Source organism: Penicillium psychrofluorescens (genome assembly GCF_964197705.1).
Source record: "Penicillium psychrofluorescens genome assembly, chromosome: 3".
NCBI classification, from domain to species: Eukaryota; Fungi; Ascomycota; class Eurotiomycetes; order Eurotiales; family Aspergillaceae; genus Penicillium; species Penicillium psychrofluorescens.
This window is the reverse complement of record NC_133441.1, coordinates 3,097,622-3,121,371: the sequence shown is the minus strand read 5'-3', so window position 1 is coordinate 3,121,371 and position 23,750 is coordinate 3,097,622. Positions and strand designations below refer to the sequence as shown.

Here is a 23,750-nt window from a genome sequence, read left to right as displayed (position 1 = left end):
ACGGGAGCAGGAAAACACAATTCGCTATTAGATGAAGCGAATGGAAATCATAAACAGATGCAGGGACGGATACATCCCTCCATCCACCCTCGTCCACCCTCGTCCACCTTCCCGCCAGTCCATTCCGGCAGCGTTACTTCCCACTATCCTTTCGTGATTCATGAACTATTTTCTCGGGCGCAACAACACAACACAACACAACATCCACATTCCGGCCGATCGCTTTTCTGCCCACTAACCAACCCCGAAACAGCCCTCTGGCTCTCTACCCGTGCTCCCATCAAAACAAAAGCCCCGACCCATCAGACCCGTTTTTCCCTTCCCTATAAGCTCGCTGACCTCATCGTCTCTCCTGCAACTCTCCTTCTTCCTTTCTCCCTTCTACAACAACCCACCATCCCGCCTCTCTCTTTCTTTCCTCGTGCATGCTCGGGTCGTTGGGGCTTTTGGTACTTGTTTTTCCTTCATGATTCTTCTGGCTCTTGTCTCCCGACTGTGAGCTTCCGTAAGAGAAAACGGGCGCGACGTGTTTCACCCCTGCCGGACCACACGTCCTGGTGCTCAATTCTATGACCATCTCATCCACCATTCTTCCCAACTACACACCATGGAGTTTGATCTCTCCGACATCTCCGACCTGAGCTCCGTGCCCTCGTCGCCGCCCCCCTCAGAGCGGTACTTGACTCCGTCATCCCAGGAAGGGGATGATCCTGCTTCGCGTGGCCAAGACCCTCGCCCGGCCAAGAAGAGGCGTCGCAAGAACCCCTTGCCCCGGGAACGCACCACGCAGTATCTCAACCTGTCCCAGGCCAATGGTGATGAGGATCAATACGACCAACTAAACCTGCTGGTCAAGACCCTCCGCCACCAAAAGGACATTGTTGCCATTGCAGGCGCCGGTATCTCCACCTCGGCGGGTAGTAAGTTTTTCGTTTCGCGTTCCCCGTCGCTCCCGCTCACAACCCCGTTCCAGTCCCGGATTTCCGCTCCACCGATGGGCTGTTCAAATCATTACAACAAAAGCACAACCTCAAGGCCTCGGGTAAGCTTCTTTTCGATGCGGCCGTCTACCAGGATGACGCTTTGACCGCGTCCTTCCACGAAATGGTACGGTCGCTGTCCGAGGATGCTGAAAAGACCGACCCGACCGCGTTCCACCACATGCTGGCCCGACTCGGCCAAGAGTCGCGTCTGAAGCGCCTGTACACCCAGAACATTGATGGGATCGAGACCTCGATGCCGCCGCTGGCCACCGAGGTCCCGTTGAACGTCAAGGGCCGCTGGCCCGTCACCATCCAGTTGCACGGCAGCCTCGAGAAGATGGTATGCCAGAAATGTCGCTACCTGTGCGACTTTGACCGCGACAAGTTCAACCAACCAGATGCGCCCGCTTGCTCCGAGTGCTCGGTGAAAAATGATTTCCGTGAAAAAACCGGCCAGCGCAGCCATGGAGTTGGACGCATGCGGCCCCGCATTGTCTTGTACAACGAACACAACCCGGACGAGGAAGCCATCACATCGGTCATGAACGCGGATATCAAGTCGCGTCCCCGCGTGTTAATTGTCGCTGGCACCAGCTTGAAGATTCCCGGAGTGCGCCGACTGGTCAAGAGCTTGTGCACCGTTATCCGCAGTCGCAAGGACGGCGTCACCATGTGGATCAACAACGAACCGCCCAACGGCAAGGAATTCGAGAATTGCTTCGACCTCATCGTTCAGGGATCCTGTGACCAGGTGGCCAGTATGGTCAATCTGAAACAGTGGGACGACTCAACCCCATGCCTCGAGTCCTCACCCGAGCCCATCATTCCTGCCAAGCGTCGCCTGCACGAGGAGTGCTCGTCGTCCGACGTCGAGGTTCACAAGGCTCGCAATGCGGTCTCCGTGGTCGTCGGCAGGACACCCACTAAGCAGCCGCGTGCCGACACCGGTCTATTCACACCCTCGTCCAGCAACGACGAGAAGCCTACGGCAACCTGGTGAACCCAGCCAGCCGCGGCCGCAACCTCAACGATGTCCTCAAGGCCAACCGGACCACCGGCCCCGCCAAGGGTGGTCGCAAGAAGGCCGCTACTACTGCGGCCGCCTCCAAGAAACCCGCTCGGAAACCGCAGGCCTCCAAGGTATCCAAAGCGGTCCCCAAGACGACCAAGGCGGCCACCTCGGCCAAGATCACGTCCTTCACCAAGGTCAGCAAGTCTTCCAAGACCACGGGCACTACCAGCAAGCTCAAGATCGACGGCAAACCCATGCACCCTGTCCCGGTTGGTGCAGCGCGCATGAATGGCCTTATGTTTCCTGGTCTGGTCTCAAAGCCGGCTATTATCACGCCCGACACAACTCCATCCGAAGTGTTGTAGGCAGCAACATGTTCTTGATTCTTGTTCATTTTTCTGTCAAGTGGCTTATTATCATGGCATGCATAGTGGCTCTTCCAAAGCCAGGATGGCGTTTCTTCCTTTCTTTTCTGTCGGGTTGTGTTTCTTTCTTCTATGGGAATGTCGCAGTCACTGGTTTGAAAGATACCAACGATAGACCACGGTTGTTCTATTGCATGGGATGGCGTTTGTCTTTGTCAGGTCAGGGGTTTCGGGGAGTCTTTTGTGTTTCTTTAAATTTCTCACGGCGTGGGAATGGCCCTATGGAGCATCTGCATCTATGACAGTATCCTTTAATATACGTCTTTGGTTACTCAAAATTTCTGGGGACTAGCCTCGTCTCGTATATCATGTCAAATGTAGTGCAAGTGCAACATGAATCCATTCGTGAATGAGGTGAGGTATATTATACAGCAACGGCAATCCAATCAATCATCCAAACCAGCCAGACAGGCACCATTATCCCAATCCCATATTATCGCGCAACTGGCTCGCCGGCCCGTCATCCTCATCCGTCTCATCAGCATCAGGATCCATCATCCCACGCTGGCGCGGATCCCGATCTAGATCCTCGACGTGGTCAATATCATTCTCATGTCCACGCCCCTCAGCCCGCTCCTCCCCTTCATCCTCGTCCTCATCCTCTTGTTCCTCCTCTTCCTCTTCCTCATCCTCCTCATCCTCCTCTAATTCCTCATCCTGCGTCTCATCCTCATCAACAACACCCTGCCCTGCAACACCACCTTCTTCATCCCTCTTCACCCGCTTAGCAGGATTATCCCCCATCTCTACGTCTCCATCATCCCCAACAGGCGCAGCTCCCGCACCGCCAGTCTCGGTCGAAGTCGCAGCCGCGCCATCGGCCGCCCCTTCTTCTCCCTCGCCTTTCTTCGGCTTCCGCTTGTCGGCTTTGCTCTGCATGTACGCTTCGAGTTCCTGCTCGAGGCGCGGACGGAAGGCGTCGAATTCTAGCTCCGAGAGCGCGGCTAGCACGTCCGCCGGTGCGACGGTGCGTTTGAGGGTAGATTCGTTGGCACTGTTCTTTGTGTTAGCCAGTTTTCTTCACGTAGAAGATGTTTAAAGAAGCAATTCATTCGAGGGAAGGGTACTGCAAGACAAGAGTGGTCTTCCGGGATAAGGAGCGAGAGTAAAGAATGATGGGAAAAAGGTGGTCCTTACTGAGACGAGAGATACGACACAAACACCGTCGCTGCCTTCTGAATAGCCAGCACGGCATCTTTCTGGATAGTCGTATTCGGAGGCAGGACTGCTTTCGCCAGTCGTATCGTCAGCGAGCGCGGCAGGAGGTAGTCCTGGAAACGAGCGGAGTTAGTGATATCCCTCGACGAAGGTGGTGTGAGTAAGTGAGAAGCGAATGTCGTACCTCAACGCTGACACCCAGCTCCGCACGCGCCTTGAGCTGCTGCTCCGTTGCCGTGATGTTCTTTTCGGGCTGCTGGGTTGGGGACAACTGCGTCGACTCGTCCGGGTCGGCGGGTGTGACGGACGAGGTGGATTTGCGCGGTGGCATTTTGGCGGTCTTTCCGAGTGGTGAGTTGATGGAGTGGGCTCCTATGTCAATCGCATCCGCGGGATCCCAGAGGAGAGGTCGCAAGAATGGGGTTTGTACTCAGCAGGGTGGTGGTGGGAGGGAGTGAAGGATGAAGAGGAACGCGACGCGAGGGCGGGCGGAGAGAGAATCAGTGGAGCGAGTACGACATACTATGGCCCACGCAGTAACTATGGAGTAGACTATATTCAACAACGCCTTTTATTTATGTCTGCAGGATTCAATGATAATAAATGCTGGATTTTTGCAACGCCTACTTTTGGTATCCGTAAATCAAGAACAATGACAGGTCTACTCGGCCATCTCTTCGTCCTCGCCTGCGCCATTACCCCAAAGTCCCTCGATCTGGAACTCCTTGGCCCACTCGTTGACCACTTGCACGGTATCCACGCCCGGTTCAGCGTTAGTCACCGCAGCGGCATCACTTGAGGAGACCACCGGGAGCACGGGGGCATTGGCCCAGCCCTGGATGCGGCCATCCCGCCAGTCGTTGATGACAGTCATGGCTGCACTCTCGACATTGGGAACACCACCCTTCCCCAGACGCCCGCGCTTGCGAGCCACCTGAATCAGGAAGTCGGTGGTCTTGTCACCATTGGACGGGAAGAGAGGCGGGATGCCATACACCTCGAGCATCTTGGCGATCAGGTTCTCTGACGAAGACAAGCGCTTGATCAGAAGATTGACGGCTGGAATCGGGTCTTCGATCTGCTTGGGCGGAATGGCATTGAGGAGCACAAGGCGTGCTTGCTCGTCTTGCTTCTTGGACTTCTTGCTGGCTTTATCGCCAGCGCTGGGGAACACAATTCCCGGCGAGTCGATCAGCTTGAGCTTATTGTCGAGCTTGACGGAGCGCAGGCTGGTGGTCACGCCGGCCTCAGCACCAGTCGGGCAGGCGTTGCTCGAGCCCTTGTTGAGACGTGCAGTGAGCGCGTTGATCACGGACGACTTGCCGACATTCGGGTACCCGATGATGCCGACGGAGATGGACCGCTTGAGCTGCTTGCTGTGGGCGTAGGTCTTGAGCGCCCGGAAGAGCGTCTCGGAGGTGCCCTTGACCGTTAATTGCTTGTGGTCGAAACTGTGTGCGTTGGCGGAGCCGTTGGATGCCTTCAGCGGAAGCGTGGGGAACGATCGCCGCAGGTGCAGCAGCCATCCTTTCAGCACGGGTGGCGGAACCAGATCGATCTTGTTCAGGATGAGGATCAAACGCTTGGATCCGCCATCCGCGGCCATGATCTCGCGCTCCACCTCCTTCGACCGGGTGCCCTCGGGGTCGCGGGCGTCGAGCACGTACAATACGACGTCAGCAGAGTCGACGACCTGCTTGAACACCTTGTCGAACGCACGCCGGGATCCCTCCTTGGTGAACGACTCCGCAGAAACCAGGTCGGGGGCGGACAGCGCCGCGCCACCCTCCTCGTCGTCTTCGTCCATTGCATCTTCGTCCTCCTCGTCTTCATCTATGCCTTCATACTCCTCCTCATCCTCATTCTCGTCATCATACTCGGTAGCCCGGGCCCGTGCCGAGGCAAGGAGGGCAGCCATCGGATTCGAGTCGTCTGCATCCATGTCGTCGACAAATTCGTCGTCCTCGGCCATCAGGTCCACTGCCTGGTTGCCATTTGCGTCTGGCTGGGTCTGGTTGCGACGAGCGCGGGCCTCCTCCCGAATCCGCTGCTGTTCCTCTGTCTTCAGGCGTTTCTTCTCTTCGATCTCATGCAGAAGCTTGTCCTTGAATGGGAAGAGGTTGGGAATGCCAGGGTCCTTCTTGATCTTGGACCGCCATTCGGGGTTCTATGACAGGGGATGGCAGTCAGAATCTGCGATAACAGGCCAACGGCAGTGAGAATAAATACCTTCTTAGCCAGCTTCCGCTCTTTCTTCTGCTTGGCCACCGACGACTTCTGAATCTTGTGCCGTAACCGGACGGGCGTCCGCTTGGAGTGCTTGCCTGTTGGTCTGGGTTAGTTTCTCCATGTTCAATCGCATGGTAGACAACCAAAAAAGCATACCTATCTTGACCATGGTGGCACTCTCTTGATGTGAAAACACAAAGGTGAAGCCAAGACCAGAAAGCAACAAAATCGGGCAAAAAAAAGTGCGATAAGCGGAACAATGGTTTCGCCGATCTCCAGTCGGGTGATCTACTTGATTCGGGTCAGTCCGACAATTACTTCAATGTTCTTTCGCTCTTTCCTCTTTCTTTGATTTCTTGCCTGGATTTGTGTTCGGTCTCTACCTACCGAGGTACATATATATTCATTCATTTACGACATTGATTCTCATTCTACACATACCCCCCCCACCCTCTGAAAATATCACTTCGCCCGCAGCGCATCTCCCTTCACCCCGCCCCCGCCATGTCTCCTTCCGCCACAGGCACTTTCTCCGCGCCGCCGCAGGTGCACTCGTTTGACGGTGTGCTCTCCGACTTTGATGGAACGATTGTAGACTCAACCGACGGTGCGTACCTCTCCCACAGCCGCAATTGAATCAAGAGCTGATTGCCATGGTTCGAACAGCAATTGTCAAACATTGGCACCTGTAAGTGTGTCCCAACGATGCCAATCCCGATATTGCAGCCTTTCTCACTGTTTATCTCAATCAGACTTGCTAGTGAGCTGGGTGTCGATCCAGAGGCCATCCTAGCCACCTCGCATGGCCGACGAAGCATCGACACCATGCAACTATACGACCCCAGCAAGGCCAATTGGGAGTGTGAGTACACTACTATGATATATCTCGCTGCAATATGTCTAACATGGCCCCTTCCACCCAGATGTGAACTTTATTGAAGGCCGAATCCCAAAAGAATACGGCTCCGACGCCCGTGAGATCCCCGGTGGCCGGGATCTCCTCGACGCACTGGAGAGCTCAGGCGCCCGCTGGGGCGTTGTGACGTCCGGCACGCGCGCGCTGATTGACGGCTGGCTGGAAGTGCTCGGCTTGACACATCCCAAGATGCTGGTGGTGGCGGAGGACGTGGAGCTGGGCAAGCCAGACCCGCGCTGCTACCTGCTAGGCCGGAAGAAGCTGGGCCTCGAACACTCTTCGTCGATTGTGGTGCTGGAGGATGCCCCTTCAGGGATCAAAGCCGGCAAAGCAGCTGGGTTCCAGGTCATTGCGCTCACTACGACCCACTCACTGGAGCAACTCCAGGCTGCCGGTGCCGACTGGATCGTCGAGGACCTGCGCAGCATTTCCGTCAAGAGCGTCGAGGATGGGCGCGTCCAGCTTGAGATCAAGAATGCCTATCAGTAGTTTCAAGTGTGCACCACTGCAGGTGAATGCACTGGACTGGAAATTATGATCATAGAGGGGACCCCGGTGTTTCAGATGGTTCATGTGCACTGTATATATTTCGGATTATCTAGACTACCTACATTGAAACGCTATGGATAATTGTCTTTTGCACGGCGCCTATCTCTAAAACTCTCCCCTGCCATCTACCTGACTCAAGATTGTCTGCAGAGTGATGTGTGACCACAGCTCCCGGTCAAGGTTTAATTTCTTTGTCTGGACCGCCAACGAGGCTGAACCTTCCGCGGCGGGTGCCTCCTCCGACCCTCTACGTGAGTGGCGCTTCAGCTGCCCTGGGAACCGGAGTTCATGTACAACACCAGTCACCAGATGCATCGAAGCGGTTTTTGCCCGGGCAACAATAAGCATTGTCATGCAGAGCTTGAAATGGAAGAAAATGCTGTTTCTTTGTACTGCATGTATGTACCTTTGGTACCCGAATATGATTTCCAGGTTTTTTTTTTTTTGCAAAACGTGGATGCAAGGGGAAAATGAGAGAGGTCAGGTTGCATGCGGCGCACGGGTCGAGGTGCTGCTCCTGCTGCTGTTTCTGTACACCAATGCATACGCTCCTGACTATCACAATAGCACTTGCCTCGAGCTGGCATCCTGCGTCCTCACAGGACAGAATGTACTGTATATTGTACGGGATGATTCGTGTACAATGCACCGATAGAGATGTGATGAACGACTATCACGTACTTCCAGGATCCCGATCCGGACCATGAAATCTGAGCCGGAAGTCCGGTGGGCGTCTGTGGCTGAACGAATCCCTGGGATCATCACACACATCCACTGTGACAAATACGTGCATCCATCAGATACGGGCGTGACAGATGAGGATTTGCGCACCGCCACAGATTGTTTTTGGTAATTTCTTTTTCCTGATCCAGGTAAGCCACACAAGGGATCGGAGGCATCGGGTCGATCAGACATGTCACATTGGAGATCGGACCCTCCTCCTGCCTGCTTGACGGACACACTATTGTCACCGAGACGCCCCGAGGTCCAGCACTTGCAGGAGAGGTCCCTTACGATACGAGCCCAGGCTGGAACTCTAGGCCTCGGGCAACGAGAGGCCCCAAGCAGGATGCACGAAGCGGGGATCTCAAGAGTCGGATGTACAGGACCCAGGGATGGGCGTCCTGATCCGAAGATCCTCGGTTCAGTAGTCCCCGACCTAGCTCTGTATTGTGTTGGCTCGAGTGGGTGCTGGCTGCTGTCACACCGTCCCGGTCGATCAGTGCGTCCGCCAACGAATTCCTCCGGATCTTTCGTCTCGTTCCGTCCGTCCGGGCTCTGGGTATTTGAGATTCTTCCCCGACACAACGGTCCACGCCAGATGCCCAATAGTCAGATGGGGCGTCAGCGATCCGTGCGGGATTCACGCGCTGCGCAGATCAACGCCAGTGGACAAGAGCGGGGGGAATCTTAACTGCCTGCCCGAGTCATGTTGTGTTCTGGTGTTTTCTGCCAATCCCAGTAAATGGGGGCCGGCCATGGGACGAAGGAGGCCTAAGATCGGGGGCCCACCAATCCGGAGGGTGTGCGCACCAGCTCGGAGATTCTCGATCTGGCCGCCCCTGCGTAGGCTTCTTCTTTTTCCTGCACGTGAAGAAAACGCGAGCGGACGGCAGCTGGGCACGCCATGGCTTCCGCGGACCGGATACAAGGTTTTCTAGATAGGCGCCAATGGCTTATCTCTCAGACGGAGGGGAGAATCATGGACCATTACAAGCCCGGGATGTCTGGAGAGAGCGGGTTTCTAGGATGCTTTCTCCGGGCAAGACGAGGAGGGATCATCCCTGTTCGCAATCATCCCCGCTGCAAGTGTAACTCGAGGTCATCGGGGTTCACTGGAGCGTTGGAGGGCCTCTGGGCTGATCCTCATCCATTGTCCTTGGCAGGGAAGGGGATGATCCCGTGATCGACTGGGCCCTGAGACGTTTACTGTCAACGCGTCAATCACAGAGAGAGTGAGCAAATCTCCCCACCGCCCATGATTGTCAACGATTTGCAAAGTACGTAGCTCCAAGTCTCTCATCTACCGCCCGATCACGGTGATCGCCCTGCGTAACCCTCGTGATATACTTGCATGGAGATCTCTGTCCGAACCAGGGCTAACCGGCCACCCGGGAAGGCGATTGTGTCACTCTGAGAGAAAAAAGCTCGGCAGATCCCCGGTCAGGGATCGACAGGATCGGTGCACTATTGATGTTTAGCCGGTCTTGGCTGACTGCCACGCTGCCCGACACGGGGAGGGGGGCCCAGAAAGGTCTCTCGGATATCGTCACTACGTTCGGCGATCCCTTTGGTGCCATTTGGGATCTTTTGGGGATCGCGATCGCCTGACCCAGCATTCTGGAGATCGGGTTATCTTAGCATCTAGCAAAGCACTTCCGTCAGGGCTGATAATTACACGGGACTTGTCCGTGGTAACACTCCTGGGCTCAGACATGGCGCTAATGCAGGAACTGGCCTGTATTTCTGTGACCGCGGGATCATCGGGCTGGATCTCGTTTGTTTACCTTTTTCACTCTAGGGGGTGGCGGCCAGTGTTGTGTACTCCGTGGAAAATACAGTACCGACGACAGAATCCCCGGTGGAGATCATTAATATACCATTCCGCCATCATTTTCCCTGCAGAAAAAAAAAATACTCCCTCTGCGTATCTGCAGTGGTAGGCATAGTTCGTTACTTGGTTCCTACACTCCAGGGTAAACATCTGGCCCCAACCAGGTTTCATCCAGATTACCCGCCCAGTGCCACCCAATCAGCCCGCGCCCCCCCCTGGTGCCGGTACCGTCCCGTACCAGCCAGCCCGTCCCCGTCTTTCCACCCCCCCAATCACTCGGTCGACTCTCGATCCTCTGCCCTCTCTTCTCTCTTTTCCCCCGAAACACACACAACACACCCTTTGTTTTTCCATTTGCCTTCTTGACGCTCCTTGTCTTTCTTTTCTTTTCTTTTTTGTGTTTAGTTCCTGTTCATTTGGAACGTCCACTCCTTTGATACCTTCCCCTCCCTGAACCTCCATTCTCTCCTGTACCCACCAGGCCTGCGACATCGTTCACTCATTTCTTTTTCTTGCACTCCCAACCGCCTCCGAGGGTCCTTTTGCTCTTCCCCCATCGCCACCAGCCGGTCGATCACTTCTATCACCACCCCTCGATGATATAGACCTCGACCCTCGAAGCTGCGACGTTCCCGTGCAGCTCTCACTTCACTCTCTCATCGCTCCACCACTCCCCCCTCCCTCCCACACCTAGCCATGAGCTATATCCACCCTTCGTGGAACTATGCCGGCCATGCGGGCATCCCGATGGACCAGCCCATCGCGTACGATCCCAACATGGTGCCTCCCGCCATGATGCACCCTATCGACGGGTATATGTATCCGCACCCGCCAATGGACATGATGGACTACTACCACCAGCCGATCATGGACTACGAGGAATACGCAGAGAACCTGTCCCGGCCTCGCTTGACCAAAGAGCAGGTCGAGACGCTGGAGGCCCAGTTCCAAGCCCACCCCAAGCCGAGCAGCAACGTCAAGCGCCAATTGGCGGCTCAGACGAACTTGAGCCTGCCTCGCGTGGCCGTGAGTTACGCCGAGCCTTGATTTTTGAAGACTAAATCATAAACTAATTCCGATTTCATAGAACTGGTTCCAGAATCGACGGGCAAAGGCCAAGCAGCAGAAACGCCAAGAGGAGTTTGAGAAGATGCAGAAAGCCAAGGCCGAAGCGGAGGAAGCTGCTCGTCAAAAGTCCGAGACCTTGGACCAGCTATCCGAGTCTCGGCAGTCGGGCAGCAAGTCCAAGGAAGAGCCCGAGAAAGCTTCCCCTGTCAAGAAGGCACCGGAGGCGTCCACCTCCGAAGGTCCTTCCAAGAGCCCTACCAAGGCTCTCAAATCCGCCTCTAAGCACCACAAGACAAAGAGTGAAACAGCCCGCGAGGCAACTTTTGCTTCTCTGCAAAGGGCTCTCAATGCTGCCGTTGCAGCCCGCGATCGATTCAGAGGCAAGGACTCCCGCGCCAAGAAGGAGTCGGCGGAGGACGAGGAAAGTGACATGTCTCCTACCACCATGGCACCGCCCAAGGCCCCCAACAGTAGCCATGGCCAGGCTCACAGCGGACACGCTGCTCTCAGTGCTGCCTTCCCAGATTGGGACGCGAAGGAGGAGCCTACGTCGTGGGGTGCGACCAGCAGCCCCGACGAAACCATCGGCTACAGTACCTCGGAGGCGACTTCGTTCACAACGACCAGTCAGCCGTTGCACGACATATCCGGCTCGCATCAGAACCAGGATGCGTTTGCGGGTGCTCACTATCATCAGGCTGGGGAATGGGATGGCACGAACGCAGGATCCGAAATCGGGATTGCCTACAGCACTTACTCTATGCCCATGCAGGCTCCTGATCTCTCCGTCGCCCGGCGTGAGTCCGATGCGATATCAAACTCTTTGGAGGGCATTGGCATCTGTACCCCTGGTCAATCTGCGTTGTCGCAATCTCTGCCCCGGGCTGGAGGAGCGTCGTGGAGGGAACCCGCCAAGGAACTTGACCTCGCTGCCCGGCGAAAGCGCCCACGGCCTGCTGCTATTGGAACTTCCGGGGCCCGCACGCTGGCTCCCTCGACCTCCATGTCGTCCCTCTCGCCAACGAATCGCAAGTTGAGCTCTGGCGCTGGTCACTCGATGCGGCAGTCCAAGTCGACCCAGAGTCTCAATTCTCGGTACGCCGGCGTGAGGAAGGTGTCCGCTGCTCAACGTTCGCCTCTCAACTTTTCGACCTTCTCCGAGTCCGGGACCATGAAGTCTTCCAAAGCGGAAATGCTGCGGCCGTCGGTCTCGTCTACTACCTTGGCTCCTCCAACCCCTTTGACACCGCAGGACCTGCAGCACTTCATGCCAAACTCACCCACGGAGAGCAATTACTGCTTGTCGGCGCATTCAGCCACGCAATTTTTCCCTACCTCGCAGCCCATGCAAGTGAACATCGCCTCGCCTCCCACTACGCCGATGGATTTGTACTCGCACTTCCAGTACCAAAACATTGCGCCTCCGATGTCTGCTCCGGCCCATGTGGCTAACTTCCCCGAATACGCCATCGCCTGTGACCCGGTCCCCATGTCCGCACGAAGCTGGACGGATGCCCCTTCGCTCGCCTCTCCCGAATTTCCCGCTGGTCTTCAAGTACCACAGTCGAGCCATGTTTCGCCTATGGGGTATGACTCGGCGATTGAACACACGGGCCACGCGTTTGGGATTGAGCCAGTGTCAGGCTCACCGTCTTTGATCTACTCGGTTGAAGACGCTGATATGCCGGGCTCTACGGAAAGGAAACGGGCCGAGTTCATGATGCATCATAAATTTCCGGACCATCGGGATGCCCATCACTACATGGCCCACCCGCTGCCCGGGGCTCAGAAACCGAAAGCCTATACGTTTGCAAACAACGCGACCCCCCACAGCTACCCTGCATGAGAGCCGCTCGATCCTCTCCACGGATCCTGTATGAGATATGTGCTGCGATTTGTTTTTTTTTTTTTTTTTGCTCTTTTTGTTTGCGATGAACTGCCATGCATTTTCTTCGTTCCCTCGCGCCCTTTCTTCCCACCTACGGGTGCCTCACTTCCAACTCTTGACCCCACGCCGGGATTCGCCAACTTTGTGGATTTTGATATGTCTCCTATATATTTTTCCTTTCTTGTTTCTCTACTTGGGTGGTCTCACCGCGGTTTTCTTTACATATTCGGAGCATATTCCTTCTTCTCTTGCATTATGTTTATTGGCCTGGGATGTTTTTTTTTTTGGTGTCCGATATACGACTTACTCTTTTAATTCTGGTGAGCACGCAAAAGCTGCTCAAGACTTTTTATTTTCCTTCACAGTTCATTCTTTGGAATCGGTTCGGCTTTTGGATGGGATTTGGCTTTGGACAGCGTTTCATACATACGGCTGGAGAACCTTGGCACGTATCTATACTTTTGTTGCACACAAATTTTCTGGTCTCATATTTCAATAATAATTACATACCAAAAGGGGGCTGATGATTTAAATTCTTCCGCTTCAAACTTTCCCCTGTTAGCAAAGAATCCATGTGGAAACCCCGACCCCGTGCCGCTAAAATGACGATCAGCAACTCCGCAACATCCTCGTCACGGGAACGCGACCATCCGGCGTCGCGCCTGGATTTTCGACCGTTTGCCCAGAACAGCCAAGTGGCCCCCACGTGTATGTTACCATAGGGTCTTGGGCCTTCTGTTCACGACTCCATGTGGAGACCGAATGCTTGGTCGGCTAATTTCTTGCGTCTTCACGGTATGCAGGCATGAATGAAGCCGACACCCGATCTACTCATTTCCGCCGCGCGAAACCCTACTGTCAGAACGGAGTCTGTCCAAAAATCTCTGAAACCCGCTTTCTCCGGTACCAGATCACGTCCCGCCGATGAGGTTCTTAGCCACCTTCGGTCCCGCCCTGGTGGGCCTTGCGGCGTCAGCCCATGCCGCTTCCATCAACTATACGACGGTAAAAGAGTATTTCCTGCAGGATGAGAGCTCAACGGATGCCTCTACCTTTGACTATGTAGGCACTGCCCTGGTTATTGGTTTTACGGGCTTGTGGCTAATCTTGGGAGGTGTAGACCGCCGTGAACTTTGGGCTCATTAACCGGACATATCCAGCGGACAAAGACATAAACAGCCCTCAAACTAAAACTCAATGGGAGCGCTTCTACCACCAGGTCCTCACGCTCAATAAGGACTCTTCTCAGGACGTTGAGTATAAGGTTCTCTTCCTTGGGCGCCACGGAGAGGGATGGCATAATGCGGCGGAAGACTACTACGGAACCCCTGCATGGAATGTAAGTCAATTGCATGCTCTCCGAATCTCCACAGCCGCATGGCAACGCTGACATGGCTTGCATAGTGCTACTGGGCCGAGCTAGATGGCAACTGTACCGCCACCTGGTTCGACGCGGCACTCACCACCGCCGGCATGGGCCAAGCTCTAGTCGCGCATAACTTCTGGCAAAAGGAAATCAACGAGCAGCACATCCACACACCCGACAGTTACTACGTAAGCCCGCTCAAGCGCACCCTCCAAACGGCCAACTACACATTTACCGGCCTCAAACTACCCCACGGAAGCACGCCCTTCGTACCGCTGATCAAGGAACTCTTCCGCGAGGGAATCAGCATCCACACCTGTGACCACCGGCACAGCCGTAGCTACATCCACGAACTATTCCCATCCTGGCCCATTGAGCGGGGCTTTACAGAGAAAGACGAGCTGTGGAACGGGGTAACGGCCGAGACCAGCGCCGCCCAGGACGCGCGGAGCAGAAAGGCTCTGGAATCGGTGTTCTTCTCTTCTACCGATCCTAAGCAAAACACCTTTGTCTCTGTTACCTCTCACTCCGGTGAGATTGCTTCTATCCTTCGTGTGCTGGGGCACCGTGCCTTCAGTCTGAATACCGGCGCTGTGATTCCCGTCCTTGTTCGTGCTGAGAAACTGGCTGCTACGCCTACTTCGTCGTCGCTTTCTTGGACTGTTAGTCCGCACTGCACGGCGCCGCCGGTTACGTCGGTATCCGCTTGTGTGTGTCCATCGAGTGCGGCGCCTGTGACGATTCCGCTGGTCTGGAATTTGTAGGTCTTTGCATATTTCCTGGCCAGGCGCTGATGAGTAGATTGTGGCTGTATGCCTGAAACGGCAAATGATTTATTGACCGATATACTATACATAATATATATCATCGTTGTTTTTCTTTTTCCCCCTGATGAAAAAATGACGTTTCTGGAGTATACAACCCACATTTAAGGTTAACCAGAGATAAACTTAAGCTTTGGAACCAATAACACCGAATCAAAAAGAAAATTAACAATCTTCCCTCCCTTTTCAGTGAGATCAAAAACAGATGAGTTAAGTTGCTTCCACTGAAAGTGGAAAAGCACGTCCCCGGGAAGGCTCGAACTTCCAACCTCCTGATTAACAGTCAGACGCGCTAACCAATTGCGCCACGGAGACGTTCATTGTGTGGCGTTTCGGGGGGCAACACAAGAGGAGAAACTTGAATGTAATTTCGAAGATGCCATTTAGATGAGAGAGATATACACACTAGATAAGCTCACCCCTCGCTCCCTAAGTCTCTAGTCTCTAACCTCTAATCTAGTCTTCAAAGTATTGATGTCGGACGAGATCCTCTGCATGGAGTAGCGGATACAATTTGGTGGACACTCATTGTAGATCTTCTCTTCCTCCCACTCAGATGACTGCAGCCGTGATAGTTTTAGTCAAAGTTGGCGCGCGGGATAGGGTTCATCGTCGGACAGAATAGATAGGGAGTGATCACAGTTGGATCTCGCAGCATAAGGTTTCGGAAGAGTGTCTAGCCTACTCGCTTGTGAATTACTTTATTGACATCTCAATCTGTGTTACATGAAGTAAACGGGATCACTCGACGATGACGCCGTGGCATCTACCGAGACATCCTCGGGCAGAAGGAAGGCTGCCTCCAGCGACCAGTCTCAAAGGCTTTCCACCGCTTCGATAGCTCAACTGCGAACAGCGTGGCTGATGGAGTCGGAATAGAACGGTTCCACCCCGGGAAATCTAGGCGTGCTCACATGGCCGTCCACAGACGCTAGTGGGGATAAGGCTGGACCCCCAGCAGCTGCGTGGAGGAAGACTCCCCTGAACGCCTCACACCGCGATGCTGGTCGACTGTAGCCCACCCACATGCCTTCGGTGTTAAAATCTCACCTGCTGTTCCGGAGGCGCGCTAGATCCCTCGGAATGCAGTCCAATTGCCATCTTCGGTTTCGGGTTGTCTCCAGCGGGAAACTTTAGGTTCGTCTTGCCGGTTTGTTACTGCCGTTTTGAGTTAAGTCTTGGTTGCTAATTATCTATTAGACGCAAGCTTGCTGATCTTGCAGATTACCCCACGATTAACTCTCTTCCGTCTCCCAATGACCTCAGATGCTACCGAGGCCATTTCTGCTTCGGGAAACTATCACATGGATGTGCCGCTCAAGAGACTCGAGTAGGGCCCTGATGTTTGGCACACCGATTAAATATGATCCATTCAAAAGCTTGCCCGCGGGATCCAAAGACTTTAGGTCTGAAACTCCACAAGACCCGCATCAATTGCAACAAAGATCCGTTTTCATCTTCTGCTTCCTATCTTCTTTGTAGTTTGATTGATTGCTAGACGAACAACACCATGGCGGACACCAGAGAAATCCCTTCTGGCTCTCTTGGAAACCTCAGTGCATTACAAAAAGAAAAGCTGCAGGAATTCTGGAAGGTCCTGTTACAATCATGGGATACGAGTGCTGGCAGCGCTGATGATGCTGCCAAATCATCGGTGGCCTCTGCTGGCACAGCGAAATCGCATCGAAGGTTCTTCTCTCTGGGCCGATCACAAAGCGCGGCGGAAGACGAAACGTCCGCAATTCCTCCAAAGATGTTTTCCACTCTCAAAAGCTTGGGCGCGGGCTCGAATGAATTCAAAGCGATCCAATCGCTTCTGACCAAGCTGCATGGCGACAAGCTCAGTGCGGCCTATCTGAAAATGCTCAAACAAGACCACCCCGATGCTCTTCTTCTGCGTTACCTGCGCGCGGAGAAATGGAACGTCCCCAAAGCGTGGATCAAGTTCGTCAAAACCCTCAACTGGCGAGTCAATGAGTTTCACGTCGATGAAGAGGTCCTTCAAAAAGGTGAAGAGTATGCGTTAGGTCAGTCGCGAAAGGTGGAGGACTCCGTGGAGAAGAAAGACGGCGAGAGCTTTGTGCTTCAGCTTCGCACAGGCAAAGGTCACTTCCACGGTGTTGATAAATTCGGCCGCCCCATTTGTGTTATACGGGTGCGACTGCACAACCCACATGAGCAGACAACAAAGGCTTTGAACGACTACGTCGTCCATTGCATTGAAACCGTCCGCATCATGCTGGTTCCTCCGGTGGAAACAATAGTTAGTCCACTCCGGCATTTGCCCCATACGATCAAAATTTGTCCTCTTAGTAGGATCCAAATGTTCAGAAGAGCTAATTCGTGGGTACCTAGACTATTGTCTTTGATTTGACGTCGTTCACTCTCTCGAATTGGGTGAGTCGAACTCCTCAATTTGTCTTATGAGATCCCACGACTGACCTGTGACTTACAGGACTTTCCTCCCATCAAATTCATCATCGAAAATTTCCAAGAGAACTATCCTGAATCATTGGGTGCACTGATTTTCTACAACGCGCCATGGATCTTCTCAGGTTTGTCTACTATCCGATTCCGATACCTGTGTCGCTGTGATCCTTGTGTTAGAACTAACTCTATCGCGCTCAATACAGGATTCTGGAAAATCATTCGTACCATCCTGGATCCGGTTGTTGCTGCCAAGGTCCACTTTCTCAGCGGTGCTAAGGGTCTGGAGCAACTGATTCCAAGAGAGCACATTATCAAGGAACTTGGTGGTGATGAGGACTGGGAATATGACTACATTGAGCCCAGGCCGCATGAAAATGACAAGCTACATGATACTGAGACACGAAACGCTATTCTTGCGGATCGGAAGAAGCTTGGCGATGATCTCTTCAGTCTCACCTCTGAGTGGATCTTAGATCCTCAAGCTAATTCTTTGGATAGCCATCGAAGTGAGGTTATCGCGCGACTGCGCGACAACTATTGGACACTTGACCCCTATGTCCGCGCTCGTACCATCCTCGATCGAACTGGGGTGATCAAAGGACGAGGAAAGGTTGACTTCTACCCGGACGCGGAAACCCAGCCGGAGGAAGCCCCAATCCAGCCCAGCAATGAACCGAAGGTGATGGTGGAGCATGTGGATGACACGCGGTTTGCGGCAGTGGCTGCGTGAAGGTGGGCAATGGTAGTCGTTTTGTTTGTGATTCTTTTTACTCTGATTCCTAACTGTTTTCTATTCTTGCGAATTTATGTGTAGTTTTCGGTAATCCATGGGGTATGAGAATCAACTCTGTCTTACGCTTCAAATAAACCTCCGTTTCCCATTTCGATTCATTTGTTGAAAGTGAATTTGCCCTAACCCGCGGGATTCCTGCAGCATCCGACTCATCACCATTACCTGTCTAAGCCTTGCCACATTTCAATGTCAGTTATTGAATGTAAACGTCCGATTTGGGATTTGCAATACAAAGATTTCTCGTAGAAGAGATTTTTAACTGGTCTAGGCTGAATCCTGTCGCATAATTCTGGAATCTCCAAGTCCGATGGAACATGCGAGGGAGAAGCCTCTCGCTAGATTCTGATGCTTCCTCTAATCTATTCTGTCATTCCCCTTGGCACACCCGGTAGAGTGGACTATTGCGAAGACCCCATTTTTGATGTCAAGGCTACGTAAGAGGTGCGATATATTCAGATGCCGATCTTTGTGTAATCCCGCGGGCTTTTCTAGATCTATACCCAAAATGGATATAAGACGCCGGAGGCCCGAAACCCCGCTAGATTTCAATGCAGTCCATCTACCATGCGGCTGCTGATTGCCCCAAGAAGCACCTTTAGGTTCATAAGGTCGGAAATTCCAAGATGCCTACGTCGAGTCTCGTCTGCTTTTCCCCAGAACGCTGTGGAGACGAGGGGCTCTACCGCCGAGGTAAACTAGCACCAGGCAAATGCGAACGAGCTTAAATACAAAGATACCTCCTGCGATTGTATTTGACTCTGTCTGTTATCCATATCACAGTGTATAAGATTCTGTGACAAGAAACTCGCAACCATGGCACTGGCTTATCTTGATGCCTCCGCGACGCCCTATGTTACCCTGGCTGCTGGAGCTGCCGCTATCATCTTCGCTCTCCTGAAGGCTTTGCAATATTTTCAAGGTATGGTACTATATTCAGCTAAGAGTTTCAACCAAAACAGAGCTGACAATCATGCAGAGTGGAAGTACGCTCGCAATAATGGCTGCAAACTGCCATTACACACTGTCGTTCGCGGTCCATTAGGCATCGGTATGATCACAGAGATGCTTGCCGCAGCTCGCAATAATCGCTTTCTCGAGCTTGTTCGTAGCTGGCATCAAGAGTTCGGAACCACATTTAAGGCGAAGATGATCGCGCGAACCATCATCTTCACAGTTGAGCCGAAGAACGTCCAGACAGTTTTAGCGCTCAAATTTAAAGACTTTGAACTGGGCGAATACCGAAACAGGGCACTGCGCCCTCTTCTTGGAGCCGGTATTTTCTCAACGGATGGCAGTAAATGGGAGCATTCTCGAGGCCTCCTCCGTCCAAACTTTACTCGCAACCAGATCACCGACATCAATGTCTACGAGACACACGTCGCTGCTCTCTTGAAACGGATACCTCACGACGGATCCACATTCGATTTGCAGGATCTCTTTTTCCGCATGGTGCCTCCGCCAACCCTTCTTTTCTCTCGTATCTAACTGACCTATGGCAAGACCCTTGATTCGGCCACGGAATTCTTGTTCGGAGAATCGGTCCACTCGCTCAACGATGGGACTTCCACCTCGTCTTCATCTTTCGCCACAGACTTCAACACTGCTCAAGAAGGATTAGCCCTCCGCTCTCGACTTGGTCCTCTCATGCTCTTCCACCGAGACCAGAAATTCTCTAAGGCAGTAGTCGACGCACGCGCCTATGTCGATAGGTTTGTGCAGAATGCGATCAACTATCGAAAGGCACTGGATAGTGGTGAAAAGGTTCCAGAGGATGCTCGTAAGCTCAACGAGCAGCAATACGTGTTTTTGTACGAGCTGTCTAAGCGGACTCTCGATAAAACAGAACTCACAGACCAGCTATTGAATATCCTGCTAGCTGGTCGCGACACAACGGCCAGCTTGTTGAGCATTACCTTCTTCACGATGGCTAGACGACCTGAGATCTGGAAAAAGCTTCGAGAAGAAATATTGACCCTGGGTGGCCGGAAACCATCGTTCGAAGATCTGAAATCAATGACCTACCTGACATGGGTTCTAAACGAGAGTAAGCACTAGGACACCCTGAATGAAACATAAGAGACTAATATGTTGTAAAGCTCTACGCCTCTACCCTGTTGTCCCTATGAATGTGCGCATGGCCAACAAAGATACCTACCTCCCCGTCGGCGGTGGCCCTGATGGAAAATCCCCTGTCTACGTCCGCAAAGGCCACGAGGTGATGTACAGTGTATACACGATGCACCGGCTCCCTGAACTCTTCGGTCCCGATGCAGATGTGTATCGACCGGAGAGGTGGGAGAAGCTGAAACCTGGCTGGGGGTACATCCCTTTCAATGGAGGTCCTCGCATCTGCATTGGGCAACAGTTCGCCCTGACCGAGGCTGGATACACTACAGTCAGACTAATGCAACACTTTGAGACAATCGAGAACCGGGACTCGAAGTCATTTGAGGAAGCATTGACTTTGACAATGGCAAGTTTTAACGGCACAAAGGTCGCTATGACACCTGTCAAAGGCTCTTAACTTTGTTGAAATCTAGATATCCTTACCATCCGCCAAATGACGTGTTAATTTGTGATGATTCTAGCTGTTTTTGCCCCTCCTATACACAATCTAGTTGTGCATATTTGATGCTCGTGACAATGCTACAACCGACGTTGGCGCTACTCTTACTCTGCATTCTTTAGTAGTGTAAGCAGAAACATCTTCATTGTTCTTCGATTTTAGACTAGGAATTTTACCACTTAGTCCAGGTCACTTTCTCTACTTTTCAATAGCTGGTTCTTAACCTGTAGCTAATTAAATGTCTCCCATATCTAATTATCAAAAGGTAAAAAATAAAATGGGATTTCAATGACTGAGCCAGGCGTAAACATATCAAGCAGTTTAGTATGAAGAGGGCTAGTATAAGAGATGTTTTCAAAATCGCTTCATCGTCAACGCAACATCCAATCTAGCTCGGTCATCCCTCCTTAATTTTTCTTTTAAATTCTGAAGTGTAGGTCCCAATCTTCTGAGCTTCTTCTGTGCTGTGCTCGACTACCCATATTCGCCTCATCAGTTTAGATGTGGGACGGATGCTAATTGACAAAGACACTGGAATGCAAGAACAGGGGGCTGACAGTGAGGTCACCAGACAGAGAAGATTCATGACCTTGACTGTCACAATTTGAACCTCCATCCAATACCACATTCGCCATTGCTCTGAACATCCAGTCTGTGACAACGTTCGCTTCTGAATGCACATCTTGTAGGCTAGCCATCACCACCATACATGATTGGAAGTCCTCCATGGCTTCCTCTCTTCCCAGAGACGGCGGCGCTCTCATCTCGGAAATATGGATGATCATGGCTACTAGGATGGCTGTCATTCCAGAGACGGATAGACAGTTGTGCAGTGTCCTCTTGTGCAGTTCTGATGCGATCCGGGTGATTTGGTGAGCAGCGTCGTGGACGAAAATGTTCGACGATGGGAATATTTGAGATTGATGCAGAACCGCAACTGTGGTGTAATAGACCATGTGTAGAAGGCTGCGTTGTACGAAAAGTATAGAATCTCCGTCATTGATGTCTCCCGAATCCAAGGGTTGGTACTGGCAGGATGGAGGCAGGGAGTTCCTCCAGTCTGTCAGCGCCCTGTGAGACGTAATAGCCCTGGCCATATCAACAGAACTATCCCTTCTGTTGACAGCTGTTGTGGTAGCTGCGATGGACGAGTGCAACTGGCCATTTTTACCCTGGATTTCCAGGACCTCGCTGATGCATACACACAGCCGAGCGTGTGAGACACATATTAGGGCCAGATCTCTCTGGCTTTTGATGTCCTGCATCAAGGTGTGCTCAGTAAATAGGCATCTATCTTCTGCAGAGAGGTTGTAAATCTCAAAATCGTCTGCTGTTAACATAGGGTGATAGAAATTCTCATTTTTGATGCTTGGCCGACATCTCAATCTGAGCGAAATCTGGCAATCTGTCATGTAACATGCCCAGCCAATCCTCTTCCACATCCTTGAACAGTATAAGGAATTTTGGGTGCCTGGTTGATCTTGGAAAAGGCTAATTGATTGTGCCCTGGAGATTGCGAGGTCAAGCCATTGCTTGATTTCATTCTCACCTGCTGTTTCAGACCGGTAAGTCATGAGAAGAAGTGCTTGGATAACAGTAAGTTCATCAGACTCGTAATCCGATTCGTAGAGAAGCTATATAATGGTCAGCTTGCATAATGCGATATGTTGTTGGTGACGGACCTTGGTTTTCCGGAAGGCGATTTCATGGAATTCTCCTCTGCTTGAGTAACCAGCTTCGAGAATGTGCTCAAATTCCACGAAAGAGGTTGCAGAAAACATCACAGCATGGTAGAGGAGCAAGCTGATATGTCCTTTGCTGCCATCACCGCCATTGATGATATTGACCAAACTATGCCATTCGATGACCGGCATGCAAGGGAGAACACATTCAGTGAACTTCCACAAAAGAGCGTTCTGAAGAGGGATACTTGGAAGTGTTAAAACTCCATGTGCCTGGAGGCTCTCAACACTTGCTGGACTGAGCGCGGGGGGAAGAGGCTTGATAAATCCTGGCAAGGCGGCCACCAAATCTGACCTCTCAGAAGAGGAGGGTTCTGGAGTACTCAGGTTGGTGAACGTGTGCCAAAAATGTTCTCCAAAAGAATCGTGAAATAGGAGCATATCGGGGGAAATTGATCGCAGATCTGCTCCAAGACAACAAAATCTTATTAGATATTATGCTCAAGATCATGGCGATTCACTACTGAGGCGCTTGGTAGAACTCACAAGTCGGAGTAAAACTGGCTTCACTCCGCTCAGATAGCAAGTCAGGATCAGTGCCACTTCCAAAAATTGCAGGGTTTTCACTGGTATTCAGGCACTGAGACATGGTCTCCAATGGTTGAATGCTTATGACACGTTCAGGAGACGACTCTACGCAAGACTCCTTTGGAAGCGCCTTGGACACCTTGGGCTTTGTTGGCAGTCTATATCTACTGCGAGTTAGACATATGGGTCTGGAAAAGGAAGTGGCTTGAAGACACGCGGTCCCGTGAGATGGCAGCCATCTTTCAGTAATGGGATCTTACCTTCTTCGATTTCTGTCATCAACGACGCATTTGACACCTCTCCACGCACAGTTACCGCATGGAGTTCCTTCAAGGGCATTACAGCGAACTTTTGCGACTTTACATAAGTCGCATGCCCTCCGAGCTCGCTTTTTGAAAGATTTCGGCGGTTTCGTGGTCGCCGGCATATTTCCCGATTTTCCCAACGGCTTAGGTCAAGCAAAAGAGTGACTTGAAAGCTGTGCGAGATATAGAAACCGGGTAAGATTGAAGTTCAAGGACGAACTAATGTTGTGTTGTTAGTCCTTTCTGCTGACATACGAGCGAGTTGCAGATCTGGTTAGAAATCGAAACAGAGAATGGGATTAGGGAGTCGAAACGAGGGCATTAAATGCGGTCTGGGGCAGCCGCACCATACCGAGTTAAGTGTTCTCATCCGTCATAGGCATGGGGATACGAATATGACAATACCGTAGGGCT

At 52.5% G+C, this 23,750-nt stretch overlaps 8 protein-coding genes and 1 non-coding gene across 9 annotated transcripts; 6 read left to right on the top strand and 3 right to left on the bottom strand.

Moving 5' to 3' along the window:
* Positions 1-607: 607 nt before the first annotated feature.
* Positions 608-2,360, top strand: PFLUO_LOCUS5291 (uncharacterized protein; the record flags this gene model as incomplete). Its single annotated transcript, XM_073782725.1, has 3 exons — positions 608-920; positions 974-1,890; positions 1,953-2,360. 3 exons carry the CDS (start codon positions 608-610, stop codon positions 2,358-2,360), a joined length of 1,638 nt encoding a protein of 545 aa, XP_073639351.1.
* A 477-nt stretch (positions 2,361-2,837) lies between these two features.
* On the bottom strand, positions 2,838-3,909 carry PFLUO_LOCUS5290 (uncharacterized protein; the record flags this gene model as incomplete). The annotated part of the gene is made up of 3 exons (XM_073782724.1): positions 2,838-3,414; positions 3,558-3,691; positions 3,763-3,909. The coding sequence occupies 3 exons, from the start codon at positions 3,907-3,909 to the stop codon at positions 2,838-2,840; spliced, it is 858 nt and encodes a 285-aa protein (XP_073639350.1).
* Positions 3,910-4,239: 330 nt separating this feature from the next.
* Positions 4,240-5,976, bottom strand: PFLUO_LOCUS5289 (nuclear GTP-binding protein nug1; the record flags this gene model as incomplete). The annotated part of the gene is made up of 3 exons (XM_073782723.1): positions 4,240-5,745; positions 5,808-5,902; positions 5,964-5,976. 3 exons carry the CDS (start codon positions 5,974-5,976, stop codon positions 4,240-4,242), a joined length of 1,614 nt encoding a protein of 537 aa, XP_073639349.1.
* Positions 5,977-6,311: 335 nt separating this feature from the next.
* On the top strand, positions 6,312-7,212 carry PFLUO_LOCUS5288 (DL-glycerol-3-phosphatase; the record flags this gene model as incomplete). The annotated part of the gene is made up of 4 exons (XM_073782721.1): positions 6,312-6,414; positions 6,474-6,495; positions 6,560-6,669; positions 6,731-7,212. 4 exons carry the CDS (start codon positions 6,312-6,314, stop codon positions 7,210-7,212), a joined length of 717 nt encoding a protein of 238 aa, XP_073639348.1.
* Positions 7,213-10,522: 3,310 nt separating this feature from the next.
* PFLUO_LOCUS5287 (uncharacterized protein) lies at positions 10,523-12,740 on the top strand (the record flags this gene model as incomplete). The annotated part of the gene is made up of 2 exons (XM_073782720.1): positions 10,523-10,852; positions 10,914-12,740. 2 exons carry the CDS (start codon positions 10,523-10,525, stop codon positions 12,738-12,740), a joined length of 2,157 nt encoding a protein of 718 aa, XP_073639347.1.
* A 966-nt stretch (positions 12,741-13,706) lies between these two features.
* On the top strand, positions 13,707-14,912 carry PFLUO_LOCUS5286 (Probable phosphoglycerate mutase pmu1; the record flags this gene model as incomplete). Its single annotated transcript, XM_073782719.1, has 3 exons — positions 13,707-13,844; positions 13,903-14,121; positions 14,187-14,912. The coding sequence occupies 3 exons, from the start codon at positions 13,707-13,709 to the stop codon at positions 14,910-14,912; spliced, it is 1,083 nt and encodes a 360-aa protein (XP_073639346.1).
* Positions 14,913-15,213: 301 nt separating this feature from the next.
* On the bottom strand, positions 15,214-15,287 carry PFLUO_LOCUS5285. Its single transcript has one exon. It is a non-coding gene; the product is annotated as a tRNA-Asn (tRNA).
* A 1,195-nt stretch (positions 15,288-16,482) lies between these two features.
* PFLUO_LOCUS5284 (phosphatidylinositol transfer protein csr1) lies at positions 16,483-18,132 on the top strand (the record flags this gene model as incomplete). The annotated part of the gene is made up of 4 exons (XM_073782718.1): positions 16,483-17,235; positions 17,328-17,369; positions 17,428-17,527; positions 17,606-18,132. 4 exons carry the CDS (start codon positions 16,483-16,485, stop codon positions 18,130-18,132), a joined length of 1,422 nt encoding a protein of 473 aa, XP_073639345.1.
* An 876-nt stretch (positions 18,133-19,008) lies between these two features.
* Positions 19,009-20,719, top strand: PFLUO_LOCUS5283 (uncharacterized protein; the record flags this gene model as incomplete). The annotated part of the gene is made up of 4 exons (XM_073782717.1): positions 19,009-19,114; positions 19,172-19,644; positions 19,696-20,239; positions 20,292-20,719. The coding sequence occupies 4 exons, from the start codon at positions 19,009-19,011 to the stop codon at positions 20,717-20,719; spliced, it is 1,551 nt and encodes a 516-aa protein (XP_073639344.1).
* Between the last annotated feature and the right edge of the window lie 3,031 nt (positions 20,720-23,750).